This window comes from Takifugu flavidus, chromosome 15 (genome assembly GCF_003711565.1).
Source record: "Takifugu flavidus isolate HTHZ2018 chromosome 15, ASM371156v2, whole genome shotgun sequence".
NCBI lineage: Eukaryota > Metazoa > Chordata > Actinopteri > Tetraodontiformes > Tetraodontidae > Takifugu > Takifugu flavidus.
In genome coordinates this window covers 14,873,757-14,901,163 of record NC_079534.1, presented here as the reverse complement: position 1 = coordinate 14,901,163, position 27,407 = coordinate 14,873,757, and the positions used below count along the sequence as shown (strand labels likewise).

At 53.5% G+C, this 27,407-nt stretch overlaps 3 protein-coding genes and 2 non-coding genes across 5 annotated transcripts; all 5 read left to right on the top strand.

Annotated features, from left to right (window-relative positions):
• Nucleotides 1–1,112: 1,112 nt before the first annotated feature.
• tfa (transferrin-a) lies at nucleotides 1,113–5,702 on the top strand. The gene is made up of 17 exons (XM_057057937.1): nucleotides 1,113–1,268; nucleotides 1,342–1,487; nucleotides 2,057–2,159; nucleotides 2,238–2,429; nucleotides 2,515–2,644; nucleotides 2,745–2,800; nucleotides 2,974–3,137; nucleotides 3,214–3,367; nucleotides 3,494–3,657; nucleotides 3,738–3,834; nucleotides 3,915–3,935; nucleotides 4,029–4,193; nucleotides 4,296–4,446; nucleotides 4,595–4,662; nucleotides 4,741–4,922; nucleotides 5,106–5,298; nucleotides 5,385–5,702. The coding sequence occupies exons 1-17, from the start codon at nucleotides 1,229–1,231 to the stop codon at nucleotides 5,429–5,431; spliced, it is 2,073 nt and encodes a 690-aa protein (XP_056913917.1). The 5' UTR covers nucleotides 1,113–1,228; the 3' UTR covers nucleotides 5,432–5,702.
• A 1,982-nt stretch (nucleotides 5,703–7,684) lies between these two features.
• On the top strand, nucleotides 7,685–22,716 carry eif4g1a (eukaryotic translation initiation factor 4 gamma, 1a). The gene is made up of 34 exons (XM_057057978.1): nucleotides 7,685–8,125; nucleotides 9,612–9,729; nucleotides 9,904–9,990; nucleotides 10,149–10,181; nucleotides 10,530–10,550; nucleotides 10,821–10,997; nucleotides 11,108–11,207; nucleotides 11,709–11,819; nucleotides 12,214–12,365; nucleotides 12,554–12,646; nucleotides 12,802–12,877; nucleotides 13,023–13,543; nucleotides 13,813–14,143; nucleotides 14,211–14,299; nucleotides 14,370–14,559; nucleotides 14,677–14,810; nucleotides 14,884–15,003; nucleotides 15,108–15,497; nucleotides 15,708–15,851; nucleotides 15,950–16,186; nucleotides 16,314–16,418; nucleotides 16,520–16,798; nucleotides 16,929–17,046; nucleotides 17,206–17,311; nucleotides 17,397–17,701; nucleotides 17,785–17,900; nucleotides 17,970–18,142; nucleotides 18,213–18,338; nucleotides 18,545–18,626; nucleotides 18,727–18,825; nucleotides 19,558–19,698; nucleotides 20,780–20,861; nucleotides 20,940–21,080; nucleotides 21,441–22,716. Exons 2-34 carry the CDS (start codon nucleotides 9,655–9,657, stop codon nucleotides 21,620–21,622), a joined length of 5,136 nt encoding a protein of 1,711 aa, XP_056913958.1. The 5' UTR covers nucleotides 7,685–8,125; nucleotides 9,612–9,654; the 3' UTR covers nucleotides 21,623–22,716.
• Nucleotides 15,542–15,618, top strand: LOC130539624 (small nucleolar RNA SNORD66). Its single transcript, XR_008954181.1, has one exon. It is a non-coding gene; the product is annotated as a small nucleolar RNA SNORD66 (small nucleolar RNA).
• On the top strand, nucleotides 17,073–17,147 carry LOC130539625 (small nucleolar RNA SNORD66). Its single transcript, XR_008954182.1, has one exon. It is a non-coding gene; the product is annotated as a small nucleolar RNA SNORD66 (small nucleolar RNA).
• A 281-nt stretch (nucleotides 22,717–22,997) lies between the features above and the next one.
• On the top strand, nucleotides 22,998–27,231 carry fam131aa (family with sequence similarity 131 member Aa). Its single transcript, XM_057057960.1, is given in 6 exon segments — nucleotides 22,998–23,925; nucleotides 25,457–25,568; nucleotides 25,642–25,824; nucleotides 26,191–26,358; nucleotides 26,431–26,847; nucleotides 26,850–27,231. Coding segments are annotated over 5 exon segments (957 nt in total). The 5' UTR covers nucleotides 22,998–23,925; nucleotides 25,457–25,477; the 3' UTR covers nucleotides 26,948–27,231.
• The last annotated feature ends 176 nt before the right edge of the window (nucleotides 27,232–27,407 follow it).

Here is a 27,407-nt window from a genome sequence, read left to right as displayed (position 1 = left end):
CTCACTGGATTCAGAGGGTTGGCGGGGGGGGGGGGGGGGGGGGGGGGGGGGGGGGGGGGTGCACACGGTAGTTAGGTTCATCTCAGGCGAAGGTGGTCAGAAAACAAAGATTTAGACATAGAGGGGAAAGGTCAGGGGTTGGTGGGTCTGTACCAGGCCTTCAGCAGAACATTGTCTGAGGGCAGCTGTCCAAATAAGCCTTACACAACGAGAAAGGCTCCCACCCAACCCACATTCAGCCGCTCACCAAGTGACATAGTGAATAAAGGAAAAGCTTGATTCAATTAAACTCTCAGTTGAGAAGCTCTGGTCAAAGTCTGCAAGCAAATATTTGCACTACAGGGATAAAAGGATGAAAGTAATGGCAGATTTCGTGATGGAGGGTCTTCCTGAAGTTAGCACAGCATTCCAGCCACAGCAGAACACTATTATGAGGATTATCAGGGCCAGTTTTCCAGCATTATGTTGGATTCTGCATTAAAGTTGGATTCTCAAATGCTTTGTGAGATGTGTGATCAAAGGGGGGTGTCGATCGCCACAACCTTTGCTCCTGCGTTGAGAAACGCCGGCTCTGCAAACACGACTGCCAGGTGAGTAACTCAGCAGGTTTTCGGGTTAAAGTACTTTTTTAGGAATTGATTTTAACTTAGACATCCCATTTTCATCACGGGGCCTGCAAAAGTAAAGCCAGGCTCATTGGTTAGGTCAGATTTAGCTGCGATATTGTCTGTGAAAAGTGTCATCTTCCAATAAATGGAGTAACACTGGAGAAGCTGCGTAAGCTGCAGAAACCAGCCCACACCTGGAACAGGACCCTGACCCTGACCCTGACCCTGACCCTGACCCTGACCCTAACTAGTTAAGAGAGAGGCTGTTCTCCCCGTCCGGAGGGTTTGGGGCTTTTGAAAATGATGACGGGGAAAGCTGGCGAGGAACAGACGATTTGGCCCTTTTTAAAACCAAAAATCTGTGGAAAGAAGGCGTTTAACGGCGCCCCACTTGCATCACGTCGACCTTTGTCGCTGACTTCAGATTTGTGCAAACAGTGGTTGGCTGATTTGGGAACTTCCACCCCGCTGGCTTATCTGTCTGCTTCTCGTCCAGCTCGGGGGACGCACAAACATTAGGAAACCAGAGCAAACGTTGGGGGGGGTTGTGGCGTGCTATAAAAGCCCCGTTCTCCTCCTGCTCTGTCTGCTCTGCTGACCTGGACACCAGGACATCCAGCATGAAGACTCTCCTCCTCGCGGTGCTGCTCGGGTGCCTCGGTACGAACGGTGACGCATGCTGGCTGGTGCTTGGCTCTGAACGCTCAACATGACTGTTCCCTTGACTCCACAGCGGCTGCCTCGGCTGTCCCTGCCAGGATCAGGTGGTGCCTCAAGACCGAGGCAGAATACCTAAAGTGCAGACGGCTGGAACTGGTGGCTCCGACCATCTCCTGTGTGCGAAAGGAGAGCACCATGGAATGTATCGTTGCCATTAAGGTGAGGAACGCCCTCCAACATATCTAATGTCACGTCCACAGTGAGCGGGACGCATCGCGTCTTGTTGCTTCAAGAACGTGAGTTTCAGGTTGGAGGTGACGGGATGGTTTCCAGGAGGCACCGACTGCTGCGTGTTCCATGTAGTCCATCTTTGTCTGTTTCCTTCGTTTCCATTGTCGCGTCGGAATGGTGCTTTTCTTGTTTTACAACAGGAAGTGGACTTTAACAGCATTGGTCACCTGCAGAAATGAGTTTATGTGACAGCTTCATGGACAAATGAGCTGCTGAGCGGCGCCAAACCCCACCGACACACGTCTACAGGAGTCGTTGGACTCTTGTTCTTCAGTTATGCTCATATAATACCCACATAAACCTCATATTACACCCATATTACACCCATATTACACCCATATTACACCCATATAGGACACGGGACGCCACTCAGCAACCTGAGAAAGTTAATATGAGGAGGATTTTTAAAACAACCCTTCTTGTTAATGTGATAGTTGCCAGTTTAGCAGCAGAACGGAGAGTCAAACCTCATGCTGCGTCCTCTGTTTATCTCCAAGGACAAATTGGCCGATGCCATCACTTTGGACGGAGGGGACGTGTACACTGCAGGACTGAATAATTACAATTTGCATCCCATCATTGCTGAGGACTACGGCCCCAGTAGGTCGCCCAGCAGCAGTTTCCATGGAGGTTAAAGGGCAGACACCTTAGATGTTCTACCTTTCTGCACCCGTCCAGGTTCAGACACCTGTTACTACGCCGTGGCCGTGGTGAAGAAGGGCTCCAACTTTGGCATCAAAGACCTGAAAGGGAAGAAGTCCTGCCACACTGGTCTGGGCAAATCTGCAGGCTGGAAGATTCCCATCGGAACTCTGTTGTCCATGGACTTGATTAAGTGGACAGGCATTGAGGACAGCCCCGTGGAGGAAGGTGAGGTTTTCTAACGTTATGAAGAAGTGAGAACATTGATACGGCAACATGTCACAGATTCAAAAGCCTTCTTTTTGTTTTGCAGCGGTGAAAAACTTCTTTCACTCCAGCTGTGTCCCCGGTGCAAACGCCAACGACAAACTGTGTCAGCTGTGCAAGGGAGACTGCTCCAGGTCCCACAAGGAGCCCTACTACGACTACGCAGGAGCGTTCCAGTCAGTACCCCCCTCTGCTCGATGCCCCCCTACACACCTTGGTGCTTGGCACCGCTTCCCTCTGTGCACGTCCAGCTGCTAACACCTCTGTGTTTGTCAGGTGTCTGGCAGACGGCGCTGGAGAAGTAGCTTTTGTAAAGCATCTTACTGTACCTGGTGAGTGACCCACACTCACCTGTCCTGATCAGAGCGGCTTTATTATCATTTAACTGCCGCCACTGAAGCCGGAGCTTTCTTGAGCTCGATGATTCACCCCTAACTGGGTCACAATTGTACGCACTTTTTCATTCGATCAACTGAAAATTGGGATGTCTGGTGGTTTGGTTTAGAATCTGAAAAGCCCAATTATGAGCTGCTGTGCCCGGACAACACCAGAAAGTCCATCGACAGCTACAAAACCTGCCACTTGGCCAGAGTCCCGGCCCATGTCGTGGTCAGCCGGAAGGACCCCCAAATGGCAGAACTCATTTATAACACGCTCACGACAGTCAGGGTATGAAGCGCATTCGCGGAAAAGCATCACCACGATGTGGAAAGGGACCCGTTTACCAGCGTTGGTGCTCTTGCAGGGTTTTAACCTGTTCTCCTCTGAAGACTACGCACCTGCCAAAAACCTGATGTTCATGGATTCAACCATCAGGCTGGTGAAGCTGCCACCAAACACAGACTCCTTCCTGTACTTGGGTGCCGGATTCATGAGCATTATCCGTTCCCTCAAGAGAGGTATTACACTCTTTTCCCTAATCTCTATTTTCTTGCATATTTTTTTCCTCCAAATTGAACAATCAAAACCCCAAATAAGCAGATTTAGGGCTCTGCATAGCTGAACGCAGACTCCTTGCCTTCCAGAACAGGCCACAAGCGCCGCGCCCACTGCCATTAAATGGTGTGCCGTGGGACCTGCCGAGACAGCAAAGTGCGACAGGTGGAGCATCAACAGCATTGAGGGCGAAGTCACCACCGTCGAGTGCTATAGTGCCAAATCGGTCGAGGACTGCATGAGCATGATCATGGTAAGTCCTGAAATGATCCAATCCCAGCTCTCCAGCCTCCAGCTCTGCGTCTGACCTGATTTCTCTTGACCACCCTGAAGCGCAAACAGGCTGATGCGATAGCAGTGGACGGAGGACAGGTGTACACGGCCGGGAAGTGCGGTCTGGTTCCAGTCATGGTGGAGCAGTACGACGACGGTAGGCGAGTCGGCCCGTAGACACGTGCAGCGTGCTAGCTCTGACACTTGTAATATTGCCTTTTGCATCTCTGTCCACAGCACAATGCAGTGTTTCTTCAGGTCAGTATAGACCCCCCCCCCCCCCTTCCCCTACTAAATGTTCCTTTGAGTCTGGATCAGCGGTAATCTGATCCACCTTCTGCGCCTCTGCAGCTCCAGCATCCTCTTACTACGCTGTCGCTGTGGTCAAGAAGGGAATGGGCATAACCTGGGAGACCCTGAAGGGGAAGAAGTCTTGCCACACGGGCATGGGCAGAACGGCGGGCTGGAACATTCCCATGGGCCTCATCCACAAACAGACCAGCAGCTGCGACTTCAGTAAGCGAGGCTTCTCTCTTCTCCTTCAGCTGCAGGACTTTTACCTGACAGAGCCGCTCAGGTGAAAGTGTAAACACGCTGTGCTCCACCGTGTCTCCTCAGCCACCTTCTTCAGCTCTGGCTGCGCCCCTGGAGCAGAACCAACCTCTCCATTCTGCGCTGCATGTGCAGGAAGTAGCAAGTCTGTGGGAGATGAGTACAAGTGCAAGCCCAGCGCTGAAGAGCATTACTACGGCTATGGTGGAGCCTTCAGGTGGGCTGAACAGTCATCAGAGTTCTACTGTACTTGCCAAAAGATTCATTTACTTTCCTGAAGCTTTGGCAAATGACATACCGCAGTATTTCTCCAGAGCCAATATTCTTCGCTTCATAGTAAGATTAGCGTGTTTGATATCTGACAGGTGCCTTGTTGAGGGTGCCGGCGATGTCGCCTTCATCAAACACACCATCGTGAAGGAAAACAGCGATGGTGAGACGCTCGTTGTCTTCAGCTCAAGTGCTAAATGTTCAAGTCTAAGAGGAATTCAAATCTCCTTCCCTGCTTAAGGCAACGGTCCCGACTGGGCGAGACACGTGAATTCTGCAGACTACGAGCTGATCTGTCCAAACAAGAGTCCAGTCCCCGTCACTGACTTTGCTTCCTGCTACCTGGCGATGGTGCCGGCACACGCTGTGGTGACGCGTCCCGAGAGCCGCGGTGATGTCGTGCGCATTCTGCAGGACCAGCAGGTCGGGCCGGAGTTCTTCTGCTCTATTAACTACACCCTTCCCCTGAGTTACAGTCTAGAGGGGGAAATGGAACTGGGTTCGGGTTCGGGCTGTTTCTGATGCTGCGTTACCGAAGAACAGTTGAAAAATGGCTCTTTTTTTAGCTCTTTAATAGTTTTTGCTTTGCCCCGTTTGTCTCTTCAGGCTAAATTTGGGACCAAAGGCACGGATGGTGGTTTCAAACTGTTCCAGTCCGAATCAGGAAAGAACCTCCTCTTCAAGGACTCTACCAAGTGTCTGCAGGAGATTCCTTTGGGAGAGTCCTTTGAAACGTTCTTGGGAGCGGAATACATGACGGCCATGTCCTCACTCAGAGTGTGCACCGACAGTACTCCAGGTTTGTACCGCGGAGGGTTTAGCTTCTCATCAGACTCACGCCTACCTGCATGTTACAGGAATAACACGTGTTATTGCTCCCCACAGATCTGGAGAAAATCTGCACGTTCCATTCCTGTCAACAGAAGAGCTAGTGGTGATCGGCGCACGAGGGGCCTCCTTCAGCCTCCACGGATTCAGGCGCCTTCCCAACAGCTCCTTCACTTTTGCCAAAACTTGCTTTAAGCATTTTGTTACTGATTGTAGAGCTGATTAAAACAGCTCCAAACCCACAAATCAACTGTTCCAGGCTGATTCCGGAGCCACTTCTCAACAATGTTGTTACATTTGTGTTATCTATATTTGCATGCCTGAATCTTCCCAAATAAAACTTGGAGTCATGTTTTCTCTACTTTTTCTCCCCAACTTGCTTTATGTCTACATTTATTTGCATATTTTGCCACTTTTGTAGTTAAAAGAATGAACAGCAAATGTTCACGCTACACAATTTCGGCCCAGTCGTTGGAGACGCCAGTCAGGTGGTCGGCAACACCACTGCTGCCACCTACTGTACTGGAGTGTGGGTCAGCGGACTCAGGCTGAATAGCTAGCGTGCCAAATATCCAGTCAGGTTGGGACGCCTATAGGGGGTATGTGGAAGGGACCCGGAGCTGCAGCAGCAGGGTTTTTTCACTACATAGTGGCACATAAATGATGTTTGATGTGTGCACTTCCTCCCTGTCACATGAGTTTTAATGCAAAATGTTGTTTAGAATGTAGCTTGTGAGCATTTGTCAGAGGAAGGTTCCAACCCTTTGGAACACATCCTGCCTTGTCCCAGTCCTAAAGAAGTCCCACCTGAGACAACCTGATGTCCTTCATCCAGAGTGATGTTATGGCCAGCAGGCCCTACATCTCAGGCCCTGCCTTTGCCTGGCGGTGGACGACACCACCCTGTACAGCTGCAACCGTCCCGCCCTCACCTGGAGAGTGGGAGCGGTGCCGGAAGGATCATGTTCTCGGGCTGGGACTGTCCGGCCCCTCCCTCCCAGGGACAGGCTGCATAACAGGAGAGTAGACCCACGCCTGATGCTCTGGTCTGTGGGCCATCTCTGAGACGCTGCAGTTTGTTGAGCCAGACGGCGATTCGTCTGCAGGAGCAGCGCCGGAGCACCTCGGGCAGCAACAGTGCTCTCCTCATTCACACGGGCGTTATGTTTATTGTGCAGTCTGACAGCAGCCAGCAGGAAAGATCTGTGATACCTCTCCTTCGCACAGCGAGGGGGGAGCAGCCGCTCACTGAAGGAGCTGCCCAGTGCTGCCAGGGTGTCCTGTGGACGGGGGGGGGGGGGGGGGGACGTGTTGTTCAACATGGAGGACAGCTTAGCCATCATCCTCCCGTTTCCCACCACCTCCACCGAGTCCAGGGGACATCCCAGGACAGAGCTGGCCCTCCTCACCAGTCTGTCCATCCTCTTCCTGTCCCTGTCCAGGGGACATCCCAGGACAGAGCTGGCCCTCCTCACCAGTCTGTCCATCCTCTTCCTGTCCCTGTCCAGGGGACATCCCAGGACAGAGCTGGCCCTCCTCACCAGTCTGTCCATCCTCTTCCTGTCCCTGTCCAGGGGACATCCCAGGACAGAGCTGGCCCTCCTCACCAGTCTGTCCATCCTCTTCCTGTCCCTGTCCAGGGGACATCCCAGGACAGAGCTGGCCCTCCTCACCAGTCTGTCCATCCTCTCCTGTCCCTGTCCAGGGGACATCCCAGGACAGAGCTGGCCCTCCTCACCAGTCTGTCCATCCTCCTCCTGTCCCTGTCCAGGGGACATCCCAGGACAGAGCTGGCCTCCTCACCAGTCTGCCCATCCTCTTCCTGTCCCTGTCCGTGATGCTACTGGACCAGCAGACAATCCCATAGAAGATGGCTGATCCCACCACAGAGTCATAGAAAGTCCTCAGGAGGGGTCCCTGAGGACTTTCTATGACTCTGGTGGGATTTACTAGTATAGTAAATGTACTAAAAGTGTGTAAAAGTGCTGTCCAAATAAAGTTGATTGAAAACTCTTTAGTTATTTCCTGAGAGTCTCTGAGATACTCCAGTGTGTATCATCTTCTCATATGAAATTGTAAATGCAGTAAATATTTTCAACATATAAAGAATATAAGAAATAAACACTTTCTATTTTTTCATAATTTCGGGGGCGGGGAATTGCATCATTACTTTTTTGTGCTACCTCCAAACTAAACTAAACAGAGGGGGAGCATCATGTGCTATCAAAGTACTGATTTCATCACGACGACGTGTTTTAAAACGTGTAATAATCGAAAAAGGGGTTCCAGTTTCCGGGCTCCCGTGTCACGTGACGAAGGCGACGGCATCACATTTTAAATTTCCCGGAAGTTACCCACGCGACTTGGAGGCACACCGGCTCGCGCTACACAGCAGCAACATCGCACCATGGCCTCGCGCTGAGTCCGCCGTTGAGACTGTTGTGTATATACCGCCCCGCTAATCCGTCACCATCGACGCCTGGATCATGGACCTCCGGTCCAGGGGCTTTTATCGAGGCCTCCGGAGTCGACAATAGTGCTCCTAAAGTACTATATTACTCGATTTTGTGCACTGTCACTTTTGCACGCCTGGGGATTTAAACCGCAGTGACAGTAGCACTCGCTCCATCTGCCGGTTAGCTAACTAGCGTGCTAATTTAGAAGCCGAGAAGGGCATCATTTTTCTTTCGGAGTAAAGGACAAGGAGACAACAACATCACTACTAACGTAAAAGGAAGACTAAGCAGTGGCTGATTTCTCGGGTTCCAGTCTTGCAACAAATTCACTATTGATTCTTGGTAAGAATAAAACAAGCAATTCGTGCTTGAAGTAAGTTAGCCCGAGGTTGGCATCATCTTGTCAAAGGCACACGGAGCCGCTAATGTTAGCTGGTTTACAGGCCCCGCCGGCTGTTGCTACACCAGAAGAGTGACCCTATTGTACCCGGGCGAGGCGAGCAGATAACACCAGGGTAATAATGACAGTTTAGTAGTTCGTCGGTCGTTGCTTGAGACGTTATTTAACACAGCCGAGTAAACGTTCATGTCCGCGGACCTGACAGCCGCCTTGTCCGTCTCGTGGTTAAGCTTTTATGGGGTTAGCTTCTGACCGAAGCTCGTTAGCGCTAACCGTTTTCCTGCCTTATGGGTGAAAGTTGCTCAATTGAAACGTTGTAAGACTTGTTCTTGGTTGACTCTTTGGGCTAATATTAGTTCAACTTCAATCGCGGGGTCAGGACTTTAATTTGCCGGGCCTGTAATTAAATACCCCCAGCTGGACAGGGTTGGGCTAACATGCTAACAGTGGAACTGACAATATCTGTAATCTTATCCATGTCAAGAGTCGCGTTATTACAAGTCCGACTTATTCTGGGTTGGAACCTTGCATGCATTGATATAAAACGGCAAGGACCCGCTGAAAACAACAGGCCGACTAAGGTTAAGGTAAACGGCTGGCTGTCGGTTTCGGCCACGTAGCGTAACTTGGCAAGATGTCGATAGTGGTGGGACACGTATCGTTAGCCCCGAGCGGCGGTCCCACCAGCTGACGGGCCACAAACGCCAACACTCGTAAGAATCTTGACCGACTGTCGGAGAAAAACGCCCCGACCGACACCTGGTGCGTAGCGACTGTGAGGGCACCAGCCGAGTCGGAACCATGCGGTAGTTTGGTGGGTTGCGCGGTGATCTGGGCAGCGTGGCGTTAGCCACAAGCTAACTCCTGGGCTAACTGCTGAGTGTGTCGGCAGGTGGATGGTGACACGTTAGCTCTGATTTCTGTGTCAAACACGCTTTTTCCGCCCGTCTGGTTCACGAAAGGGCGGTTTGACACGAGTTACGGCCCCGCTTCGTTTGTTGCACGTGTAGCTCCAAAGTAGCAGCTTTGACAGAGCAGGTGAACTTTGACCCGGGGTGTCCATTTTATTTAATCCACTCGGTGCAAAACAAACCCAACTCTTCCACCAAGAGCTGCAGGTTGGTGGCGAGGCCAGCTGCATGTGTGCCATGAAGGCAGCTGTTCAGCTTGCCCACTGTCATTTCTGAGGAGTTTGACATCTGGAGTTATCAAGGAATGTGTCAGGAGTGTTGGTGCTCATTGGCCTGAACACTGTGGGTGTTGCTGGCGTTATCTCTGGCAGAGCCGCCCGCCGCGCCCTCGCCGCTAGCGTAGATGTTGCCACTCCAAAACACTCCGTTCACCTCATTTTTGTGGTTCTAGCGAGAGTATTCAGATGAATGATGGATTGTTCCTAGATGTGATCAGATTTCATGTTTCTTCCTGAAGGTTGACAACACCACCCTCATGCAGAACCAGAAACGAAGGTGAAATGAATAAACCACCACAGCCTATAACAGGACCTTCCTCTGTCCCTAACCCTGCCCCGTCCCCAGGACTGACGCAGGTAAGAACAGCTGTGTACGCGCCACGTGCGCCTCAGAGCGCCGACACATGCGCTTTCTCAGAAAATGAGCCCTTAAGACGCGGCTCAGATCTCGTTGTGATAGGTTTCAGAACGTGCAGTTGTGTTGAATGTGACCCAATGAAGGCGTCAGCTGTGCTAATATCTGCTCCCCAGACAGCCTACGGTCCTGGCCAACCCACTTCTCTAGTTTTTGCCACCCCACCACCTCCACAGATGAGCTCGGCACCACAGCCACGACAGGTACTGCTCCCAGCACGTGCGCCTCCACCCGTCAGTGTCAGTTTTGCCTCTCGGGCGTCCGTCTCCCGCCTTATTGCTGATGTCTGCTTCTGCTCTAAAGTCTGTGAGTTAAGTCAGCTCTGCCACTTTTCTCCCTCTCTTTTCTGCTGTGCTCCCAGTTTGCTGCAGGGCCTCGTACGTTACACCAACAGGTACTAACTGCCCTCTTCTCATGTCTCGTTTAAGATGTTGCATGCTAGCGGTTCCACCTGCGGGGCAATTAGTAGCAGGGTTTCCTCGTGTGGTTCTGGTCCCCGTCAGTCACAACGGGACTCGTTCCCGGCCCAGTTCAGACCAGCCACCTTTATCCATTCGGCCCTTAAACTGCTCGTTTTCTGTTCGTGTGACATCCCAGCTGCCGTAGTTACCAGCTTAACGTTCGCCGCCGAGACTCTGGCGCCATCGTTCCCGCTAACGTCCTGTCAGTCTCCGCCTCGTGCTCATTTCCTCCTAAACTCACTGCCTCTCTTGCTTTCTGCTCATGTGTTGTGCGGCTGCAGGGTGGATACAGAGCATTACAGGTAACGTCTGTCCCTCCTCACCCCCCCTCACCTGGTGCTCGCAGTGCTTTAGCATTAGGTGTCAGTCAGGAGCTGAAGCTGCAGTAAACGTGTGTGTGTGTGTGTGTGTGTGTGTGTGTGTGTGTGTGTGTGTGTGTGTGTGTGTGTGTGTGTGTGTGTGTGTAATAAATCCCCAAACTCATGCCTCAGACGTTCCACATTTGAGACGCGAGCTGCTCCACGAGCAGTATTTGGGCTCAGATTTCCTAATTTTTCCATCCACCCGTTCAGAATTACTACCAGAACCGACCAGCGATGCCCAGCGCTGCTCCGAGGGTCCAAACCAGTAATGGCCCGCGGCCCGTTGGTCCCGCCCACGTCTACCCCTCCAGCTCCCAGATGATGATGATCTCCCAGCAGCAGCTGTCTTTTGCTGGATCTCCTCAGGGCTACTTCCTCCCTGGGCAGGTTGGTTCTGAGGGCGGCCTCATCCTCGTACCAACCTCATATTCTTGCCCATTTTTCAGCTGGGCCACTATAACGAGCTGATGTTGTTTCTGGCTCCTTTGTGTCTGCAGTACCGGGCCCCCTTTATGCCCCCGACTCAGCAGTATCCTGTGACCAGCGGCACCGCCAGCTTCTATCCAGGAACCAGCCCTGCGGAATACCCTCCCTATGGTGAGTGGGCCCCACACCGAACACACCCACCCAAGCCAAGCCGCAGTAATGGAGCAGTATTTGCTTAAGTTTGAGGTGCCCTCACACACACACACTGTGTTGCCGTGGTTACCTGATGGTCGGCGTGTTTGTTTTAACGTGCGGTGCATGTGACCCGGATTAATTCTGCTGCGATTTGCTTTGGCTTGTTTTCTTTCTCTCTTACCTGATGCTGCCTCACAGGTTCCCTGAAATGAACGTGCAGTTTTTGGGGGGGGTAAAAATGTCAGGGGCATTTAGCCTCTCAAACACCTCAAACCCACGTTTGCTGGGCAGTAACTGTTCAGAACCTGCATCATCAGCAGAGCGGACGATGCACTCTTCATTTCATGGGACCCGTTTTAACGCCCAGCTTCTTCTGGAACCTCTCATTAACTCATGCTGCCCCTGTCTCTTCCTGCCCTTTCTTCTTTCTCCCCCCCATCCCTCGCTCTCCCTCCTTCGTTTGCTGCGTTGGTTCAGATCCCTCTCTTGCTGCGAGGGAGAGGCGGGGTGGTGGGGGGAGAGGGAGTGGGCGAGAGAACGGCCGTCTCTCTCTCCACGGCGCTCCTCTCACCTCCCAGCGCTACCCTGGTGAGTAGTGTGTGTGGGTGTGCGCGCGCACGTACGCTTGTGTGTCATTCAGTGGGCTTGAGTGGCAGCAGTGACGCTGGCTAATCTCGTCTGTTCCTTCCTCTTTCTGGGGGGGTGAACGTGCACGTTGATGCGTTTAGTCTCTCACTCACAGCAAGGTGGCGACATTCAGACTTTAGAAAGTTTCCAAGTCGCTGATGAAAAGGTGAAATCTCGTTAAGCCGTTATAGGTTCTGGGCCTTAGACTCAGCCCCGAGAGCTTCCTCCTGTCTGGGTTCACGACTCCGTCACAGACTTCCTGGTGCAGGAACATCCAAACAAGCTAACGCTGATTTGTGACGAGAGGAAATTCCTCGTAGATCCTCAGTTGATGCCACATTTGTTTCCTTTCCAGCCGGAGCGTACTACCCCGCACAGCCGCAGTACTCTCCGTCTGTCCAGCCGGCGCCGGTCATGATCAGCCCCGCCCAGCAACAGCAACAAGCCCCGCCTCCCCAGCAACCACCAGCACAGCCACAGGGCCCCCCAAAGAGGGAGCGCAAACCGGTACGGTGCCAACAAAAGGGCTGTGTGAGGGTTTCAAAAAGGACTGGACAGAAAGCATTTGTTGGTTCAGTCCAGAACTTTCTGGGACAACAATGGTGCTTCTGACGTGCAGCAGCAGCGCCGCACGTTGGAGGTAAATGTTGCTTAGACACGTCCAGGTGATGTGTCCAATGTTCTCGCTCCAACAGATAAGAATACGAGACCCCAACCAGGGGGGGCGTGACATTACCGAGGAGATCATGTCGGGTGGGAGGTCCGCGACCACACCCACTCCTCCACAGGTACGGAGGCTTTTGGGACCGCTGTCTTCTGACTCGGCTAATCTGAACCAGTCGTGCTTCTGAATAAACAAACTCAAGGGTTTTGGTGCTGTTATCTACATTTAGATCTCCTTAATTAACTGTGACGCAGTAAAAGTGTTGTTTTGTGACCTCAGACCGCTGCCTCAGATGTAAGTCCTGCACACATCAATGGGGAAAGTACACATCCTGTTACTATGGCGACAAGAAGAGGTACGTAAACCTTGTGGCCTACAGCAGAGACCTGCCAGTTTCCTTGTGACGTACAAGTGCTGCTGGTATTGTTACGAGGGTTGTTGATAGAAACTGTGCTGTTATTACTATGAGTACATGTCACAAGTGTTCTCCATTTGTCCAGATGAAGCTGTGGAGCATCACGTCGGTGCTGAAAACCCACCACCTCCACCCACAGAAAACCCAGAAGCTCTGCTGGAGGCCTATCAGGCCGCAGAGCCTCCACATGCGCCGCCTCCCGAGTTGGCTGCCCATCCTTTAGCAGATGCTGCTGAGGTGCCTCCTCCGTTGATAAAGGATGAGCAGGCCACGCCCTCCCTCCCCCCACCCACAGCCGCTGCTACACCTCCTCCTGAGGCGGAGAGCCAAGTGGAGGCTAAAGTTAGTGACACTGTCGACGCTCCCGTTGTCCCTTCTGAATCACTAGCAAAGAAAGAAGCGCCCGTTAAAATGGAAGAGCTCGATTCCAGCTCTGATGAGAAGACACCAGAAAAGGATGAAAGCAGACTGGAGGAAGTGAAGAAAGTGGAGGAGGACGTGGTCCCTTCAAAGGTAGGAGTGGCTGTGGAGGATGCAGCGCTGGTTAACCCCGTTAACGTGGCAAAGGAAGAGACCACTGCTGAGCAGCCAGAAGCCCAGCAGCCGGCGGCCCAGCAGCCGGCGGCCCAGCACCCGGCGGCCAGCACCCGGCGGCCCAGCACCGGCGGCCCAGCAGCCGGCGGCCCAGCACCCGGCGGCCCAGCAGCCGGCGGCCCAGCACCCGGCGGCCCAGCAGCCGGCGGCCCAGCACCCGGCGGCCCAGCACCCGGCGGACCAGCACCGGCGGACCAGCAGCCGGCGGCCCAGCACCCGGCGGCCCAGCACCCGGCGGACCAGCACCCGGCGGCCAGCACCCGGCGGCCCAGCCCTCCGAGCTCCCACCCTCGGAACAGGAACCTGCTGCTCCACAGAACCAGAGCGCCACCCTCAGCCCCGAACTTGAACCTGAACCCACATTGGTTGAAGCCCCAGAGCTGCCCCTTGCCAACGGCCTCCCCAGGGACACCGAGGAACTCCCTGAGTTGTCGTTTTCAGACACTACACCTCTGGAGAAGCCTGACAACGCTCACTCTCAGGAACCTGCACCTGTGGCTCAAACAGCAACTCAGGAGGAGGCGGTGAAGGAGGAAGACGGCCTGAAGCCGAGTAGGGACGACCCTCCAGCTGCTGTTTGCCCCCCCACAGAAGAACCTACTACTATGCAACGTAAGATGCACTTGATATTTTCTGGTATTTGCTTCTCTTCCACGTACTCACGCACGTCCCTTTTCAGCTGCTACGTCTGTGCCAAAGAAGAGGAAAAACATGAAGGAGCTGAACAAGAAGGAGGCCATTGGAGACCTCCTGGATGCCTTCACAGAGGTGTTTTATCCAGCGGGCTGGGTTAAAGCGTCTCGGCAGATTCAGCTAATATCGTTCTGTTCTTCTCCAGGAGCAGATCAAACCTGCTGCTGAAGCGTTATCCACTCAGGCCAGCCCCGTCCTTGATGCTCAGGAGGAATCATCTCCCTCGGAGGCTGCAGATGAGACCTGGGAAGAGAAGGAAGACAAACACAGTGGTGAATCTGATGGGCCTAAACCTGCCCCTGACCCAGCTGGGCAGAAACACCAGTCCAAAGAAGGTAGTAGCACCCAACGTTGACAGCGTTCTGCTGTAAATACATAAAGGTGTCGATTTCCACACCAGCAGCTCGAGTGGCAGAATTATCCAACATGGCGTACTTTACTGTTTGTCTTAGAAGAAGAGAAGTCAAATGACCAAGACGACAAGAAGCGCTACAACAGGGACTTCCTCCTGGGGCGCCAGTTTCTCGGGGCCAGTATGCACAGACCCGAAGGCCTGCCGTCCATCAGCGACGTGGTCCTGGACAAGGTAGCAATTAGACATCCTTCTGAAATTAAAAGGAGAGAAATTGTCTTTTTTCTAAGCTGGTCTGTATTTCTAGGTGAACAAGACTCCGCTGCGTCCCACTGACCCGGCAAGACTGATGAACGTTGGGCCGGATTTTACGCCCTCGTACTTGGGGAACCTCGGGAGCCGATCAGTGGGAGGACCTCGAGGGCCAGTGCGTAAATTCTGTTTTTTTCTCCTTTATTACAATAAAAGCCACATCAAAAGATTTCTCTCTTGGATGTTGGTTGCCTCCATTTAAACCTTGTCCTCCTTTAGCCACCGGGGCCGCGGCGCTCTCAGCAAGGTCAGAGGAAAGAGCCGAGGAAAATCATCAGCAGCATGTCCCTGAATGATGACGTGCAACTCAGCAAAGCAGAGAACGCCTGGAAACCCTCCAGCAAGAAGTCGGCACGCAGCCGTGCTGCTGAAGACGCCGAGGAGGATGGCCTGGAACAGTCCAGGACCCACGAGGTGCTGAAGCAGCTTCGTAGTATCCTCAACAAACTGACACCTCAGAAGTTCCAGGCGCTGATACAGCAGGTGAAAGAGCTGAAGATCGACACGGAGGACAGGCTGAAGGGAGCCATTGACCTCATCTTTGAGAAGGCCATTTTGGAGCCCAGCTTCTCCGTGGCGTATGCCAACATGTGCCGCTGCCTTATTGGAGTAAGTCTGCTCAGATGCACCATAATCACGCACGTTGTTGCTGGCTCCTGTGATGACTGATGCTTTGTGCCACGTGTCTGGGCCACTGAATGATCGTGATGGCTTTGAGGATCTGATGGAGCCAAATTAAAGCACTTGACCCACTTTCTGCTTAAAAACGGAGACAAACATTCTGACACCTAATAAAGTCTTTTCCTTCTCCTCTTCTAGTTGAGAGTGAACACAGAGAAGCCCGGAGCTACTGTGAACTTCCGCAAACTGCTACTTAACCGCTGCCAGAAAGAGTTTGAGAGGGACCAAGATGATGACGAGATCTTTGAGAGAAAGCAGAAAGAGTTGGATGCTGCCAAAGCTGTAAGCCTGATGTTTCACTGCTGCCACAGGCCGCCATGTTTGTAGCACCCACACACACACACACTCACTCACACACACCTGCTTGTATCCGCCCTCAGGGAGATGAACGGGATCGGTTGAAGGCGGAGCTGGACGAGGCCAAAGACCAGGCGCGCCGTCGCTCGCTCGGCAACATCAAGTTCATAGGCGAACTTTTCAAGCTGAAGATGTTGACGGAGGCCATTATGCACGACTGTGTGGTAAAACTACTGAAGAACCATGACGAAGAGTCTCTGGAGTGCCTCTGCAGGCTGCTCTCCACCATTGGCAAAGATCTAGACTTTGAGAAGGCCAAGGTAAATGAAGCACCACAAACCCTGGTGTCTTTGAAGTGTCTCTGGCATCTCAGTGTGTTCTTTAGAGGTTAGCATAGCGTAGGAGATGCTATCGTGTTTAAACCTTGTTGGTGTTCCTGCACAACAGCCTCGGATGGATCAATACTTTAATCAGATGGACAAAATCATCAAAGAGAGAAAGACTTCTTCCAGAATCCGCTTCATGCTACAAGATGTGTTGGACCTCAGGAAGGTAAAAAGTGACACATTTCAACGTGTTCAGCAGCCAGTTTCCCCCTGATTGATGACGATATTTGGACCAGTTGTCAAGTAGCTTCTGTCTGTGACCTTCAGAATAACTGGGTGCCTCGACGAGCAGACCAAGGTCCCAAAACCATCGACCAGATTCACAAGGAGGCTGAAATGGAGGAGCAGAGGGAGCAAATCAAAGTCCAACAGCAGCTCCTGTCCAAGAAGGACGGAGGAGGCAGGATGGGAGGGGGCATGGGAGGCCGGGGTCCTCATGCACAAGGAGGGGGCAGGACCAGCCAGCCTCAGGATGAAGGATGGAACACAGTGCCTATCTCCAAGAACAGACCTATTGATGCCACACGCTTTAGTAAAATCACCAAGGTAGAGGTTGCACCTATCGGGGGGGTTGACACCAGTCCAGCTCAATATTTCAGGGCTTTTCAGAGTTTGTTTCAACGACCTCACGTCTGGTTCAGCTGGTTAATATCTAAATGTGTCGCTCTTGCTTCAGCCGGGCGCCGTAGATGTCAACAATCAACTCTTGGCACCGGGGGGCAAAGGCACCTGGGGTAGCTGGGGCAAAGGCAGCAGCGGAGGAAGTGGAGCGAAGCCAGCGAGTGGTGAACAAGGTAAACACCAGCCCAGTATGGCGGCGTCCTGTTGGGGATTTGCTCCACTTAGGGCCACGTGTCTGTGCCACTGAGCGTGGTGGCCTTGAGGAACCGAGGGCAACATGTGATTCATGCCTTAAAGTTCTCCTACATGTAAATGTCCTTTTTGCCCTGTAGATTCCAATCGGCCGGCGACCAGCACCCTGAACCGCTTCTCTGCTCTGCAACAATCGGGTTCGTTGTTATCGTCAGCCGACTCTGATCGGCGAGCTCCTCCTCACAGGTATTCAGCACCTTCTGACATTATCCCAAAGAAAAGGACGCCATCGGCAGGTTGTGGCTGTAATATGCACATCCTCAACTCCTAGATCCAGCTCCAGCCGTGAGCGGGACCGAGTTGACAGGGATCGCTTCGACCGCTTTGATCGCAACGAGGGTCGGCAGGGCAGAGATGACAGGGGCAGCCAGACCCGCCTCACCAAGAGGAGCTTCAGCAGAGAGTCCCAGGACCGTGGCAGCAGGGGCCGAGACAGCCGGGATGCTAACGAGCCTGTGCGTCGCGTGGCCAGCATGACCGACAGCAGGGACCGGGGCAGCAGAGACCGGGGCAGCAGAGACCGGGGCAGCAGGGACCGGGGCAGCGCTGACAGAAGGCCCGGCAAAGAGCTCGCAGGCGAGTTGTCCAAGGAGAGCAGCACTTCTTCAGAAGATGGAGTTGATGGACGTTGAAAAGATGTTGTCTTTTGCTCCCCCCAGTTAAGGGAGAGAATGCCCCTACTCCCCCCCCTCCCAAACCTGCCATGACAGAGGAGGAGGTAGAGAAGAAGGCCAAAGCCATCATTGAGGAATACCTCCACATCAACGACTCCAAGGTACGGCTCGATTCTTTCTCCTCACCTGGCAGCTGATTGAGAGGATGTTGTCGTCTCCTCCCGCCACAGGAGGCGCTCCAGTGCGTCACGGAGCTCAACAGTGCCTCCCAGCTCTTTGTGTTCGTCCGGTGTGGCGTCGAGTCGACCCTGGAGCGCAGCACTCTGGCCAGAGAGCATATGGGGAGGTTATTGCACAACCTAGTAAAGGACGGCATACTGGCCACACAGCAGTACTACAGAGGGTGGGTCCAGCACTGGTGCACCTTGGTGAGCACCAGGCCAGAGAGAATGAGCCTTGTTTTCTCTCTCTAGGCTAGAAGAGACTCTGGAGGCTGCAGAGGACATCGCCATCGACATCCCTCATATCTGGCTCTATCTGGCAGAGCTCATTACCCCCATGCTGCACGAGGGCGGCATCCCCATGGGACAGCTCTTCAGGTGCTCCAGCTTCATCCACACTCGTGTTTACTGGTGTTTGCTTGACCCACTGACTTGTGTCAGATAAGCTCTTGCTGACACCCGAGCACATTCACGTTTCGTGTCTGCTGGCCCAAAGATTGGAGCCTCACACTTGATGAGCCTGGACTGAAGTTTGGTAGAAAAAGATGTTTCCACACAGCTAACTGGGTCCATTCTGCCTGTAGGGAGATCTCTAAACCTCTTGTGCCTCTGGGGAAAGCCGCAGTGCTGCTCGTGAAGATCCTCAAGTTGCTCTGCAAAGGGATGGTAAGTGCAGCATCCGCCCGTCCACCGTGAGGATGGAAACCAGTTCAGCTGGGTCGGATTTTAAAGGCCATTGGAACAAGTTTACTCTTTGTTCCCTCAGACTCCAAAGAAGGTTGGAGCCATGTGGGTCGGTGCTGGGCTGAACTGGAACGACTTCTTGCCTGAGGATCAAGACATGAACAAGTTTGTGACCGAGCAGGTGAGCAGGACGATGTGCACCAAACGCCGTGTCCAGCTGTTTTTGGGTTGCTGATGGAAACTGTTGGACATTCAGACGCTCGTTTCCACACACGTTCCCGCCTCAGGCAGAAGGCGCCGTAACCTGCCGTGGTGGTTGTTCTGAGCAGGAAGTGCACGTGCACGAGTACAGGCCATGGGTGAACAGGTCTGGGGCAGAGTTGTAATATATGTACCGTATTTTCACGACCGTAAGGCGCACGTATTATCAGGCGCATGCACACATACAGTAGAAAATGACAACGGAAGTAAAACAGTGAGTTTCGACACATTTATTGAACAAAATATTCATTCTTCCGCCACAAAACCATCAAAGTTTTCATCTTCTGTATCTGAATTAAACAGCTGCACTATTTCAATGTCCAACATCCCCAATTCCTCTTCTTACGCGTCTCGCTTGACCGGCGCCATTTTAGAGGGTCCTGACGCGGAGGTGTGCCGCTAATCGATGGGCGGAGCGTTTACCGTAGTGCACCCACCAAAGGGGCACAGCAGATTCTGGAACTCAGTCCACACACAAGGCGCTCCATATTATAAGATTATTATTATAAATCTCAGTGTTTTAGGTGCCTTATAGTCGTGAAAATACGGTAATCTGAAATATACCCAGGTCACCAACCGGTCCAGCCCCAGTAAAGCAAGAACATCTAAGAGTGAATAATGTCATAACCTTTCCTTCTGGTCCATAACTCAGGAGGTGGAGTTCACTCTGGGAGAAGAGACCGAGTCAGCAGAGGTTGGGAAGAAGGTCCTCAGTGGAGCAGAGCTGAGCAAGGAGCTGGACCAACTCCTGGAGGACGACGCCAGCAACCAACGGATCACCGACTGGGTGGAGGTGAGACGCTGCTGCTGCTGCTGTAGCTGCTACTGGAGCTGCTGCTGCTGCTGCTACTGGAGCTGCTGCTGCTGCTGCTACTGGAGCTGCTGCTGCTGCTGGAGCTGCTGCTGGAGCTGTAGCTGCTGCTGGAGCTGTAGCTGCTGCTGCTGCTGTAGCTGCTACTGGAGCTGCTGCTGTAGCTGCTGCTACTGGAGCTGCTGCTGTAGCTGCTACTGGAGCTGCTGCTGTAGCTGCTACTGGAGCTGCTGCTGCTGTAGCTGCTGCTGCTACTGGAGCTGCTACTGTAGCTGTAGCTGCTACTGGAGCTGCTACTGTAGCTGTAGCTGCTACTGGAGCTGCTACTGTAGCTGGAGCTGCTACTGGAGCTGCTACTGGAGCTGCTACTGTAGCTGCTACTGTAGCTGTAGCTGCTACTGGAGCTGCTACTGTAGCTGCTACTGTAGCTGTAGCTGCTACTGGAGCTGCTACTGGAGCTGTAGCTGCTACTGGAGCTGCTACTGGAGCTGGAGCTGCTGCTGCTACTGTAGCTGCTGCTGTAGCTGCTACTGGAGCTGGAGCTGCTGCTGCTACTGTAGCTGCTGCTGGAGCTGCTACTGTAGCTGGAGCTGGAGCTGCTGCTGGAGCTGCTGCTGGAGCTGCTGCTGTAGCTGCTGCTGTAGCTGCTACTGGAGCTGCAGCTGCTACTGGAGCTGCAGCTGGAGCTGCTGCTGCTGCTGTGCTGCTGCTGTAGCTGCTGCTGTAGCTGCTGCTGGAGCTGTAGCTGCTGCTGGAGCTGTAGCTGCTACTGTAGCTGCTGCTGGAGCTGCTGCTGGAGCTGCTACTGGAGCTGTAGCTGCTACTGGAGCTGTAGCTGCTACTGGAGCTGTAGCTGCTGCTGGAGCTGTAGCTGCTACTGGAGCTGTAGCTGCTACTGGAGCTGCTGCTGGAGCTGCTGCTGGAGCTGCTACTGTAGCTGCTGTAGCTGCTGCTGTAGCTGCTACTGTAGCTGCTGCTGGAGCTGCTGCTGCTGGAGCTGCTGCTGCTGAAAATGATGAAAATCAGGCAGAAACTGACAGAGCTGCTGTGATTTTGTCCTCAGGCCAACTTGGACGAAGCACAAGTGGCCTCCAACCAGTTCATCCGGGCCCTGATGACGTGCGTGTGTCAGTCTGCCATCGTCTGTAAGTACCTGGCAGGAGGTCCCAGAGGTCCCAGTAGATGTCCCATCTCACCTGAACACGCTCTGCTGCTCTCTCCAGGTGTCAACACGTACAAGGTCAACCCCCACCAGATCAACAAGAGAGCCGCTCTGCTGCAGAAGTACCTGTGTGATGAGCAGAAGGAGCTTCAGGCCCTGTTTGCTCTCCAGGCTCTCATGGTGCACATGGAGCAGCCGGCGAGTGAGTCTGATCTGCCGCTGAGTCAGGACTGGGGATCTAAATGGGGGGGGGGGGGGACACCTGCAGAGCGCTGCCGAGGAACCCTTGAGCAAGGCAGTAGAGCCCTGCAGTGACCTGGTGGCTCATCCAGGACGGTCGCTGGAGCTGTTGGTCCTTGTTTAGGAATGATTTTTGTTAATTTCTAAAAAATGTGATCATCAGTGGTTTGAAGTTTAGTTGCCCAGAGAGACGAGAGGTCCAGTGGTAGGTGGACCCGGGTCACATTTGTCCTGTGATCATCTCAGAATACGTCCCTCCTTTGTGACCATGTTGTTGTGCCAGAACGCCCCTCAACACCTGTGTTGTGTCCCCTGCTCACAGACCTGCTCCGGATGTTCTTCGACGCCTTGTACGACGAGGACGTCATCAAGGAAGAAGCTTTCTACAAGTGGGAGTCCAGCAAAGACCCTGCAGAGCAAACGGGAAAAGGTGTGGCCCTCAAATCAGTCACCGCCTTCTTCACCTGGCTGCGCGAGGCCGAGGACGAGTCGGACAAGGAGTAAGGAGGCGGGGCTGAGGGCTGCCCCCCCCCCCCCCCCCCCGGGGGTGCAGCCGTGGAGAGGAAGACTCATCAATCCTCAATGAGGATGAATATTTCTCTTGCTGTGAGGGATGGACTTGAACCCACTCATCTCCCGTTCCCTCCCTCTCACTTCCTCATTATTTCTAAACCTGCGTGTGATGGGGGGGGGAGGTCGTTAACCCGCTGGGGGGGGGTCGTTAACCCGCTGCCATAAGAGCCGCGTCACTACAAAACGTTTCTGTCTAATCGTACAAAACCAGCAGGCTGCTTCTTATTTTTCTACTGGTTGTAGACGACCTTGGAGCCTGCGTCAGACCTGAGGCTAACAGCAGAGCATGTGACCGAGCGTTGGGCCCCGCCCACACCTGCTTGAACTTTGACCTTTACGGCAGCATGCTGCGAAGCTGAAGTGCTGCTGGGCAAACGCAGAAACTTGTAGTGATTTGATGGACTTTTCGAAGCAGATTTTGTTCCTCCTCCTGTTTCCCATCATGAACTTACAGGACAAAACAGAAGACTGATGATGACCTTTGACCTTGACTACTTGGGGGTGGTCTCAATGCTTCCTCAAAGCCATCCTCTCATCCCCAGTAGTGACCCTAACGGAGGGACTCATTGTCTTTACCTCTTATTTAACTGAACCTGAGCTGACCTAGAGGACACGTAATGACCCGATCATCATTAAAACTTGAAATCTACAGAAAATTGACTTGATTATATATTAAAAAAACAAAAAAACAAAAACAAAGCAGAAATGGTCTGAAAGCCTTTTCTACTACAAGTGGAAACATTTCAGGAGCATTCTGTAAATATATATTGCAAAAAACAGTTTTTCTTTAGTTTTATTTTTCAGAAATGATAATTGCAGTGTGACCTTTTCCAACAGAAGCCGCAGTTGTCCGGATGCAGAGGGATGCTTTAGATGATCCAATCATTATTAGTTGTGTTGGAATTTTGTAAATATTCTCATTTTTTCTTTTTTGCCTTTATTTAAGAAATTATTGCTTCTTTTGCATCGGAAACTGGAAAGATGAGGTTACGTAACATTGCAAATAAAGGACTTAATACATTGGAGTCGTGCACGTCTCTCTGAAACCTCCAACCTGGCGTCGAGGGAGCTGCTCAGGAACACGTCTCTCCTGAACGTCACCACCTGGAGTCAATGACAAACGGGTCAGAGGCACCTGCTGGAGCACCACTGATGGGTCGTTAGCGTTCAGCTGGTAACACCTTATCTAAGCCCAGCTGATGCAGCAGCTTCTCAGCTCTTCAACAATCATGTTAAGGGCTCATTCTGGTGGAGGAGGAGATGTTGGTGTGTTTGAGAAGAGTCACAGCATTGTCCTGCCTCCACCAGAGGAAACATCTAAGAAACTCCTAAAATAGGCTTAAGAACTGTCCAACCATTCAGAACGGGGAGGATAGTGGGGAACCATCATCTTAGAGGGAGAAATGTGGTCAGAAAACCATCCTGAATGATGGTGACCAGTGGTCACTCAAAGGTTTGGTGGACTCAGAGGGTAGAAGAGCACCAGTAGAACTCAGGACTGTGAGAGTTGGAACATTCCCACGTGCACAATGTGAAGGGACTGAAGAGCTGTGGAGCCTTCAGAAAAGCAGTAATGAGGGAGGCTGATCAAGAGGCTTCAGTCTGCTGGGGAGCATAAAGACTCTGGAGCAATGGAAGAAGGTCACGGGGTCTGATGGGTCCAGATTGGCCCTGTTCCAGAGTGATGGGGCATCAGGGTAGGAAGAGAGGCAGATGAACCCATGCTCCCATCATGGTGTCTACTGGACCAGCCTGGGGGGGGGCAGAGCTCTGATCTGGGGCTGCTGCAAATCAAATATTTCCATATTTAGGATTCACGTTGTTACTCCGTGTTGTGAAAAATCGTGTTTTGCAACCTCATTTTGGCCCGATGACTAAATATGCCCGCTCTTTTCCGTCCTGTGGTGCGTTTGGGTGCCGTCGGACTGCAGCGTTTCGTCACCATCTGTAACGGAGGACTGTCGCCTGGCTGCGGGAGGAGGGCGAGATGGGGGTGTGACACCGCCTTGTGCTGAAGCTCGCCATCGGGAGACATTCGCACGGCTCGTGTAACCCAGTTCGCTGCGGAGCAGATGTGCAGCAGCCCTGTTCGGGACCGGGGAGATGTTTGGGCCGAGGTACCGATGATCTGCTGCGGCGGCTGCAGCGGGAGCAGCGACCGCTCGCTGGCATCTGTTGATCGGATTGGAGACAATTAAGCGAATTATCATGAGCCGCCGCGGCCCGACCTCCAGGTAGGAACCGAGGGGAAGACAGCCAAAGCCCGGGGGGTGCGTGGGTGGGGGGGTCTCGTGGGTAGCACTTTATGGGATGGCAGATTTGAGAGTTTGACCTGCTGCAGCATCCTGCATGTCCTGATCAACCCAGGCTGCGGGCCTGCGCCCACCGACCGCCGGGGCCGTTTTATGTGTCATCCCGTCGAACCGAACATTTCTGGAGATAAGACCTGATGTCAGGCTGGACCACCAGCTGGACCACCAGCTGGACCACCAGCTGGACCACGCTTGTTGGTCAGTGGACGCCAGACCATCATCAGGCTAGATGCGTGTCAAAAAGACTCTTCAGGGTGGTGGGATGAAATAATCCCAACACAACAGGTGTTGTTATTGACACTGATGCCAGTTAGTCCCACGTGACAAACATCATCAGGTGCTGGAGAAGCACCAGTTGCTCCAAGTCATCGTCCATATCAAGACATTTAACCGTAAATGTCTTGATATGGACGATGACTTGGAGCAACTGGTGGTCAGTGTGTGATGTCGCTCATGTGATAGAAGAGACAAAAACCCAAAACGTGTCAATCAGAACGAAGTCCTGTTTATCCCTGCGAGAGGTCACGCTGAGACCTGTGAGAGTCTGAGCTGGAGCAGGTTCTGGAGCAGGCTCTGGAGCAGGTTCTGGAGCAGGTTCTGGAGCAGGCTCTGGAGCAGGTTCTGGAGCAGGTTCTGGAGCAGGCTCTGGAGCAGGTTCTGGAGCAGGTTCTGGAGCAGGCTCTGGAGCAGGTTCTGGAGCAGGTTCTGGATCAGGTTCTGCTCCACCTCTGAGGGCCTCCACAGTGTCCGACATGCTTCCGTGTGGCTTCTGGCTGCAGCTTAAGCCCTTTAACACTTTCCTAAGAGCCGACCTCCTGTCCTGGAGGACATGCACGTGTGCGGAGCGGCGACCCTCAGAACCGTGCATGACTCGGACAACTAAACCACACACACACACACACACACACACACACACACACACAACACACACACACACTCTGTGTACTGCAAACACAAGTGTGTCCGACTCCCAAGATCACGAGCTGTGTGGATGCAGCCCCGCTTAACCTCGTTTGTCTGACAGGTGGTCACTTAGGTAGCGTCTCACTGCTAATAGGGATGAGGGGCGGGGCCAGAGCTGCTTACAGACGCGCCTCACGAGCCGTATGTTTGCACGGACACGTCACCCCCCCCCTCTCAGCCCCCAGAAGCCACCATTCAAACCAGCTTATGGTGGCTTTAGCATCTGCTGCAGTAAATGTAGGACGTGGCTGTTGTCAGTCTGCCGGTGGTTTAAACCAGCGGGACCGGACACGGGCGCCTCCGCTCTGCCGGGCTGCCGACGCCGTCTCTGCGCGTCCGCCGATGGGGCCGCGCTCCAGCGAACGGAGAGGGGTGCGAGGAGGGGAGGAGGTAGGAGCAGGGCGTGTGGAGGGAGGGGGCTCGTCACGCTTGACAGCAGTGACTCTGTTGTTGCGACACATTCAGGAGCTCCGTCGTTGCTTTCTCACAGGTGAAACTTGAGGAGACTGAAATGATTCCAAAGTCGGGAAAATCGCCGGCAGACTCGAGGAAAAGTGTGGGCATCCATGAGTTTGCTGCCCTCGCCAGGTCCTCCCTAAATGGTAACAAACATATCGGGCTTAACGCTAACCCAGGTGGAGATTCTGAAGCCTCCTCTCTGACTCTCTGTCACAGGTATCTCTCAGGCAGTCCGAGACCACGTGACGAAGCCCACCTCCCTGGCCCAGGGCCGGGTCGCCCACCTCATCGAGTGGAAAGGATGGCCGAAGCCGCCCGACCCTCCTCCCAACGCTCACGCCCACTTTAGCTCCTACTGCCACCTGACCGAAGGAGAGCAGGAGGCCCGCTTCGCTGCAGGTGTCCACCTCCCTCCAGTGCAGCACTTCCTGTCGGACCCCCGGGTGTCCGTAGGTCACCCTTGCTCGGGTCACTTGAGCCATAGCGGGATCCCGGCGGGATCCCGGCCAGGTCCTCTCCCTGTCGGTGGTCGGCTGCTCCTGCTGTGCTGGTCTGGGCAGCAGATGGGGGGGTTAGCCCTCCTCCTAGACCCCTTCCCTGCCCCCCCAGGCCTCAGGAGGGACCACGAGAAGCTTCACACCTTCGTCGTTGTCTTCGTTCCCCCGCTTTTTTAACAAGACATTTGAAATGAGATTAATTAGAGGAACCGATGACGTCTCCTGGCGCCGTTCTGTTCTGATACCAACCGGGTTTTGCTCCTTGCAGGAGTGGCCGAGCAGTTCGCCATCGCTGAGGCCAAGCTTCGCGCCTGGGCGTCTACGGAGGAGGAGGAGGAGGAGGAGGAGGAGGAGGAGGAGGAGGAGGAGGAGGAGGACTCCACCGATGAAGACCCCCTCCCTGTAGGAAAGGCCCGCTCCTTTGCTCAGCACTCAGGTACCTTAACTGTCCATCCCACCCTCACCTCCATGTTCATCCACATGTTCTGACGTTCTGCTCCTCCCTCAGACGCCGCCACGTCCGGGCTCGTCCCCGGAGCGCCGCTCCAGTCTGAGCGGAGCGCCGGGGAGGCAGCGCCCCCCCAGCGCTCTCTGGGCTCCGGCAGCAGCAGCTTCCTCTCTGCTGCACATGCATCCCTCACAGGTTCCTCTGCTCTACCAAACACCTGCACAAATGCCCCCCAGGGGGAGGAGGAGGAGGAGGTGGAGGAGGTGCACCAGGGTCACAGGGAGCAGCCGGCGCCACTGCTGGAGCAGCGCGGCGAGGTGTGCGTCCACCACAAACCTGAGTGGAGGACTCGGGCCCGGAGCAGCAGGTTCGACTCCTGCTACTCCACCTCGGAGTCCCCCGGAGAAGAGGAGGAGGAGGAGGAGGAGGAGGAGGGCAGCGTGTTCCAGGACGGGCGGGCGTGGCGCTGCAGCCAGAGGAGATCTTCTCTGACCGGGCCTCCTCTGGCGTGGCCTCCTTCGATGAAGAGGAGGAGCGAGATGAAGCGGAGGACGGGGAGAAGGAGTTCTTGATGTGACCTCTCATCCTTATGTGCGTCCTTGTGGATCCTGGGTGTGGCATCACCCCCTCCTCCCCCTCCTCCTCCTCCTCCTCCTCCATCATCCCTCCATCTTCTGCCTTCTGTCTCGCAGCCTTTCAGGCGCTGACCTCTCCTGTGTGCTGTGTATATATATGATGACATATATGATGACATATATGATGTCTATCTAAACAGAATGTAAAGCTGTTGTTCCAACTCAGTTTTGTACGTTTTGGTCGTGTTGCTATTTCGTTGGTTTTCTATAAATATTTTGTAGTGTTTTCTGCGTCCTGTCTGATGCTGAGTATCTGGATGTCCTGCCTGGATAAACCGGACTTTTTTGGACCGCGATGGTGCGTTTCATCCACCAAACATCACACACCTTGTCCTCATGTTGCCTTTAATCATCTGCTCATGTACAAAAACAAGTCGCATTCAGGAGCTGCTGGATTTCAAA